Source organism: Parasteatoda tepidariorum, chromosome 3, assembly GCF_043381705.1.
Source record: "Parasteatoda tepidariorum isolate YZ-2023 chromosome 3, CAS_Ptep_4.0, whole genome shotgun sequence".
Taxonomy (NCBI): domain Eukaryota; kingdom Metazoa; phylum Arthropoda; class Arachnida; order Araneae; family Theridiidae; genus Parasteatoda; species Parasteatoda tepidariorum.
In genome coordinates, this window is record NC_092206.1 from 94207541 (window position 1) to 94215738 (window position 8198).

At 29.5% G+C, this 8198-nt stretch overlaps 1 protein-coding gene across 2 annotated transcripts in view; it reads left to right on the forward strand.

Annotated features, from left to right (window-relative positions):
• The window catches only part of LOC107451732 (serine/threonine-protein kinase BRSK2-like), an 86186-nt gene that overhangs the window by 49511 nt on the left and 28477 nt on the right, over positions 1-8198 (forward strand). For both annotated transcript variants that reach the window (XM_071179018.1, XM_071179019.1), the window contains exon 4: positions 7658-7798. In XM_071179018.1, coding sequence (XP_071035119.1) covers positions 7658-7798 — 141 coding nt within the window. The remainder of the gene's footprint in view (positions 1-7657; positions 7799-8198) is intronic.

Consider the following 8198-nt stretch of genomic DNA (forward strand, 5'->3'; position numbering starts at 1 on the left):
TCTAAAGTAATTTAATTCTGTTTTCTTTTTCTTTCGTGTTTTAGACTGTGTTTTTATCCCAAAATAACATATTTTATTAAAATTTTGAGCATTCTCTGTTTCGTAATTTTTGCGTGTTCACTTTATAATTTTTTCAAAACAAAATCTAATCTATGGAAACGAACCAATGAAAATACGTAGGGACTAGTCTTGCCTTTCAGCTTAGTTTCTTCTGGACCAGTGTCAAAAATTTTGTAATTTCTACACTCTAACTGATTGTCAAAAATTTCTAAATTCTAATCCATAGAGACACTGTGATTTGTAGGAAAATTTTCGCTCTTGCTCTGTAAAGCTCAAATAACGTGATCATTGTAGTTAAAAAGAAAGGAAACACTCTGCAAAATTTCTCTATTATCTCTTACATCTCCTACATCATTTGCTTGAAGAAAAAAAACATCTATTTAATATTACTTGTTGCTTCCCCTCCCATGTCTAATTTTGATCAAAAAAGTAATTCCATAATTATCTATGCATTTACTTCCTTTATGTGGCACCGAAAATGCCGAAATTTCTCTATCTAAATTAGTTATACGTTTAAGTATTTGCTGAGATTAATTTTGTTAGGTTATCTTAAGTGATAGTTTGAGCGCTATTGAATAGTTACTTACATGTTAAGAATTTTTTAAAAATAATTTTGTATTTTTATAGAAATTAAAACTTAGTTACTAAAGTTGCAGGGTCTGTTATTGAAATTCCACTTTGGATCTGTGACTGTAACGTGTAATTTTTGACGCGCATAATATTAGTCAGATTTCTATGGAGATCAACAAAGGCCAAACTTTTGAAAAGATAATTCTGAATTTGACAATACCAATATTTTGCCATAGCCAGTTTAATGTTAGATTTCCCAGAGTAAGGTCTTTTGAGTCAGTAGCCACCGAGTTACCCACTTTAGAAAGAAAAAATTGTGTCTATAAAATGATCAGTGGAACATATGGCAGTATATTTAGTAGTGCTAATTTCACAGATATTTTTGTTCTCATATTAGAATATTTAAGTTCAGTTGTGCAGTGGATTCAGCTTGTTTACCATAAAAGTTTATATGTTGTGCAAGATAATTTTGAAAGGTGAACGAAGTGATCACCAAACGCGGTAGTCATACCATAAATTTTCTTTCAACTGATTAAATAATTTTATTGATCGTGGTTACAGTTAAGACAGGACCAGTGTGTGAAATGACAAGATTCAATTTTCTCTACCTACCCCTCTCCCTCATCAGTTTCTCTTATTACATGAAAAGAGAAGCCCAATCAATTCTTAAGGGTCTTCTAGATCACACAAAAATTATTTCCTCAAGAAAATTAGAATGTAAAGGCGAAAGCGATGATGGAAGTTCGCCAAAAGTGCCCTCTGGTTTGTTCTCTTAACTTTTCTGTTTCGAAGGGACGTTTGCTGCATAAATTAATATTCTTTATAAAGAGATTCGGTTAATAAAACAAAGTGATAATTTGTTATGAAAAGATAATATTTTAAAAGTATTTTCTACTAATGTTTCTAATTGAAATTCTTATTACATTTTCTTAAAAGTAACTTTTAATGTTTACTCAATTTACAAAATATTATTCTAAAATAATGCATTACTCCAAAAGTGCTTTAATATTTTTTTGTTCAATAATAAAAGTTCTGGAAGATAAAATTACTAGACTATTCCTAAAACTTGATTTTCTCCATGATTCGAGAAATTAGAAAACGCTCAATATTTTCTCTCTTCCTTATTTCCAAAAGAACTACGTTATGAAACAGATATTAAAATTTCTTTGGTTATTAAGGTAAGTTTTAGAAAAAAGTCGAAGATATTTAAAAATAATTCCATATGAAAATCAAAACCTTTTATGCGATTCTTTTTCTTCAATTTTCTGGATATATTATGTTAATTCAACAAAAATTGATTCGAATCAACAAATCAATTATGCATAGATTTAGTACGACTGCTCTAAAAGTGTTTTAATATTTTTTTTGCACTAATAGCAAGAAATTTTAAGTTTTAAATTATAAGACAATTCTTAGAATTTTGACTTTCTGGGGTATTTGTGGTTATGATTGACCTGATTTTGATTGATCGTGATTGCAAATAGTTATAATCAACGCTTAAAACTGAAATCATTATTTACAAATAATCAATTACTTTTGGCCGTGATTGCAAAGAACCATAATTTACGATTGCAATTCTAAGTTAGATTATAAACAACTGCATTTATGATTAGAAATACAACCATAATTAGAATCGCAATTATCACAGGTTTAAGTACAAACACCACATAAAAGGGTTTCTTAAAATTGAGCAAAAATGCGTCAAAACAACTTCGAAGCAATGGATAGAAGGGTTTGAAAGCTTTGTGTATTCAAAAATGAAACAGCATATATTCATTTTTTAGAAGAAGCGCTTGTGCATGGAGAAATGAACGAGAGAGATGAATGAGCCGCAGGCAGGATACGGACCAAAGATCCCAGGATTCGTAGTAAAACGATCTAACCGCCGTAGTTGTACACTTCAGTCCAGGGTGAGTTGGGAAGTTTTATTTAATGTTCGTCGCAATGATACATCATAGCATACCAATTTCCAATGTCAGTGGCACAAAGGGTTGCAATTTAAAAAATATGAGAAAAATTAAAATCGCTATATCTTAAAATCTTCAAAGTGAATGGAATTTAGTCTAGGATGTGTCATTGTGGTTGTCACTATATAAAACTTCCTAACTCTCCCTGGATCGGGGTATACAGCAATGGTGATTAGGGCATTCTACTACGAACTACTGGATAGGGTATTGGGAGAAATTTGTCTTCGTGGAGAATTTTTTATGGAACTAATTTGCATTTGCGTTACATGGAGTGTAAACTACGAATACCTACTACATGACGACAAGGGGACTCCACATCAGCACTGTGGTCGGTGCGAGCCGGAGGCTGAATTTTTATTGACCAGCCATCTCAGGGATTCGAACCGGGTTCACCTCGTTGGAAGGCGAACGCTCTATCCCTTGAGCCACCATGACTCTATATGTATATATATTCTGTTATATGTTGACAGCAATTCTGCATAAGCAAATACAATGGACTCGGCTATTCTGTTAAGCGTTACAGCTCGTCAAGTACGCCAAAATTGGTAAGGGGGTCACGCAATTCTCCATCGCGAAAAATACGGAGAGAAAAAAGTAGAAAATAGCGCAGGAAAAGATTTATGTACAAAATTGAGCTCAATTGTTTCTTTCTGTGTTTATAACAGAAAATGAAAATGATTTTTGAGCTGAATTTAGTTGAGAAGATTTTTTAGAAAGGAGAGGAGGTGGATATTTTTTAAAAATTTGTCGAAATAAGATATTTAATATATTTATTTTCATTCATGAAGTATTTTTAACAATAATTTGGACGTTTTCTGCATTCTGATTTATATCTAGAATTAATATTTCCACAATAATTTACTTTAAAAAAAATTTTTGTCCACAAAAGCTCCACAACAATAGAAAATCCTTCATTTGGACAAGCTATAGGGCATTTAAACGAACTTGATTACTTATTGCGCATTCGTTTAATACAATTCAGAAAGTTATATCTAAAACCAAAATGCTATTAATTTCAATCTAAGCCTTATTGGAGGATAAATATTGACATATTTAAAGTGAAGTATTAATTTATGGTAGATCATTTCCCTATAGCCTGAGAAAGACAGCGCGAACGTAAATCAATACCTTTGAAAACTATTATTCAGTTTGATTTACTTGAAAGCATAGCACCAATTTTAAGTATAATTAATTTTAATAACCTTAGTTTTAAATGGATGATGAAATGGTCCAAATGCACAACACACGGATTGCATAGTTTAACGATATTTCCTTCATTTGAGCAATTCAAACAAATCGCAAAAGCCATGTCAGGAACGTTCGGGGTTATTTTGTTTTTTTGTAATTTCTGACAAAAAGTAAACATACCCATAAAAAAATCAGTCTTTTCATGAATTCATCTATACTGGATTATAAATACTTGACTATATTAATATTGAATTATAGCTTACTCGGTAAAAAAAAACTCTTTTAAATTTTCTTGAAACCTTAAAAAAATGGATTAACATAACGATTCGGTGCTAAATTTTTCACTTGAGATTAAAACTATTATTTGTAAGTGTATATCATTCCATAAAGTCATTTTTATTTAGAAAATAAGTAACATCAGTTGTGTAACGTTTGTAACCAATTCACATTTCCTCCAATGGCGTGTCCACACTCACTACACGAAGACAACTGTTTGCTTATTTTATTTTCAGAATTTCAACAACAGGTCATAATACGTTATAAGATATCGATTTTGATATTACCTTTTGATCTGTATAGTATCAATTAATCAGCTTTAGGAGGACATATGTTAATATATGTTAATAAAAGAGTGAAGCAAAAAGTTGAAAGTTACTTTTACACCTTAAAAACGATCTTTTACAAATTTCTACTAAAGTATTCACAGTGTGACTACGCAACTGCACATGAATGTGTACCTCAATGTTGCCAATCTACAATATCTCACAAAAGAAATTTGACCAATAAATTAAAAAGTAATTCAAGATGTTCACTCTAGCCCCATGTCCACAATAGCCACCTCTGATTTATATAGAAATTTGATTTTCATTTTTTGAATTATTATTACAGAAATAAATTAATAATTGAATTTTTTCTTAACCATAAAATATTTCTTTTTTTATGTATGTTTTTAGAGTTGAGATTTTCATTATTTTAAATAAGGATTAACTTTAACTTTTAGTAAAAAAAAGATTCAGAAATTCGAAAGCCCTAGGTCCTAAGGACCCATAGTTTCTCAAAGATACTAAGGAATGACTGTGTTGATAATAAAAAAAATTATTAGATACAAATTTTTTTTTCTCTTTAACTTTCATAAACGTTATTTAAGTCAGCAAACTGTTATAGTCGATTATTTAATATTTTTCCATTTAATTTAACAGAAATATGTACGAAAAAATATAGCATTTAAAGATTGACCCCTAGAAAAGTAAGCAAAACCATCTAACCCATGTGTTACTAAATATTTTCAGATAATTGTTTGTTAAGAAAGTTACATGTCTGCCCAATCGTAATGTTCAATTTCACGCACTATTCCATCAGAATTCATAAAGCACCTTCTAAAAGAGTCCTAACATATTTCCGAAGTGAAAATTGTAATTTTTATAGGATTTCAACAACGTCCCTTTTAAAAGTCTATAAAGCATCTAAAGTCATTGACAGCATGCATAAAGAGAAAGGAAGGTTGTCATTTATGGATGATGAACACGCATTTGGCCGGGATAGCCTGGATGACGGGCGTTGGACTCAAGTTCGTGAGAACGGGAATTCAAATCCAGCCAGCCGAAGACTCCTCGTGTAGTAAATGGTGACTGGTGCACGATAAATCTGTCTGATGACCAAGTCCTCCACGCTCCTATAATAAATTATAGCTCTGATGGTTCTGAATTGGAAATTGATTGTTCTCTGATTCAGGTCAAAATTGCGATCTGTGGATGAATTGAATAGATGTATGAATGGGTCCGCCCCATAAACGGTTGTGACATATAGGTGTGGCTGAATTCGAATTCTTGGCCATAGATGGCGCTACTGAAAAACAAGAAGAATCGCACCCTTTGCCTTAATGACCCACGACAATAACAAACACGCATTTACTTTAAACTACTTGAGAATGATTGCGCACACTCTAAGCTAATTAGACTAATTGACATCCTGACTATTGTTAAATCCTGTTGCTAAATTAAAAATGTAGTACTTGGATAAGTAAGGAATTAGAAAATTGAAAAAGTAAATTATCATTAAAATATTAAATATGTATATTTTAAAATTTTACTTTAACAAATTCCTTATAAGCCATGACAACTTATTGCATAAAAATTAAAAATAACATTTCCTGTTATGTTAAATATAAAACAAATATATCTACAATTTTTTTTTGCTTATTTAAATTCTTTAAGTTTATGAGTGAGATCTTAAATTTCGTTTTATGAAATACTACTATTTTAATATATTTATATGTCTCTTTTTTTCAACACATATGCCAGTTTGTTTAAGAATTTTTCAAAATCAGATTATTACTTTCTTGTTAAAGAATTTATTATTATCGAAACATTTTAACATTATACAAACTTTTTCTTCCAAAATTTTATTGAAAAAAATATAAAAAATAAGTCATGTGAATTGGGGGAAAATTTCATACAAATTAGCCAAAATAAAATAAGCAAAATCAGCGATCTGGGGAAATATTAAGCTCTAAGAATTTTCAGCACCCTAATTACAATTGCAGTTATAATCATACTTAGTTAGCATGTACTGAACTAAGTTTGCATGTAACAATTGTCCATGGTTACAGGTTATCATAATTAATGATTACAGTTTTAATCTCTATTGCCAGCATTCATAATTTACGATTAAAATTTTAATCATTATTACAACTATTATTAAACTACGATTGCAAGTAATAAATATCTATAATTACAATTATTCATTATTAAAAATTTCAATTTCAGTCGTTAATCATAATAATCGTTATTTACGGTTAAAACTTTAATCGTTATTGCAATTAATATTAAACTACGAGTTTTAAAAAAATTATAATTATGATTTCATCTTATCTAAATTACAATTGTAAATTTAGTTACAAGGAATAATGAAAAGTAATTAATTGACTGCATGGTTAATTATTCTTTGCCTAACTCTAATACATGAATATATCAAAGGATTAAGTTTGCTTGTAAGTAAGTGTAATTTTTACCCATGTACAGTGCTCAAAAAGAGGAAGAAAAAGAACATGGAACGCCCTGAAAAAATTCTAATGATCAAATTATTAAGTTTTCAGTATCAAATTATAAGACATTCGCTTATGATTGTCAAATTTGAAAAATTTGTGATAAAAAGTTCAATTTCTCAAGAGCTATTTGACCGATTTCTTTCAAACTTTGTTTTTTGTCTTTTAAAATTACATTCTTTAAAATAATGTAAACATTTGTGTACCTTAAAATTCAATATTTTTTCGACTTATCATTTAATAAAGTAATAAAAAGTAATGAATAATTATTAAAAAAATGATTTTCTGCTTGAAATTATCTTAGAAAAAAATGAATTTTATAATTGGGTACAAAAAATTTTTGATTCTCTTTCAAAGTTCTCGATATATTGCGTAATACACAAAAAGTAAAACTAGCATTAATGGGTTTAAACTTTCAACCCCTCAGCTGGCCAAACTTTTGAGGCCCTATTTTCCTGATTGTGGCTGACCATTTAGGATCAGGAATCCAAAGCCATAGAAAAAAAAGATACGTTTATTCAGAAAAGGTATATTTACTTATGATTTCTTAACTTAAAATTAAATCGTTTATTTCGGGTGATTATTGCTAGTATATTTATGATTTTATTAATTTGTTATTACTAATTAATTAGTACATTTAGGGGAAAGTCCTCTAACCATTGAGATTGAATCCTAGTACTTGAAAATCTGATCATTAGGTCAAAAGTTGTTCAGGGTGTTAAATTTTTTTTTTGCCCTCTGTATTTTCTTATTTTGTGACTGTACCTACTTTGTAATCTTTAAATCTATTCATTGGTTGTATTGTATCAATATATCTGTGTAATGTCAGGTACCTGATACTGGAGCATGTCTCGGGAGGTGAGCTATTCGATTATTTGGTGAAGAAGGGTCGATTGACGCCGAAGGAAGCTCGTAGGTTTTTTCGACAGATCATATCAGCTCTGGACTTTTGCCACAGCCATTCTATCTGGTAAACACCTTTTCCTTTCATCTAAAAAAAAAAAAAAAAAAAAAAAAAAAAAAAAAAAAAAAACAGAAATAAATTTTAAAAAAAATCTTTATGATTTTAAACTTTTTTTACATTTTTCTGTCCTTTAAAGATTTATATCATTTGTTTTCTAAACTTTTCCTTAAGAGAACGATATTTTCTTAATTCAAACATAATCTGAGAGTTATTTGGTTGCTTTACAGCTACTTTTAAGCGTCAGTCTTTTTCAGATTTTTTTTCATTCAATTACAGACCTTCAAGTATAATTATTGACCTTTTTCACAATACAATATGACCTTTTTCTACAATAATGTTTAAATATCAGTCCTTTTTATTAAAGATTTTGAGTAATTAACGGACAATCGAAAAGTGTTCATTCAAT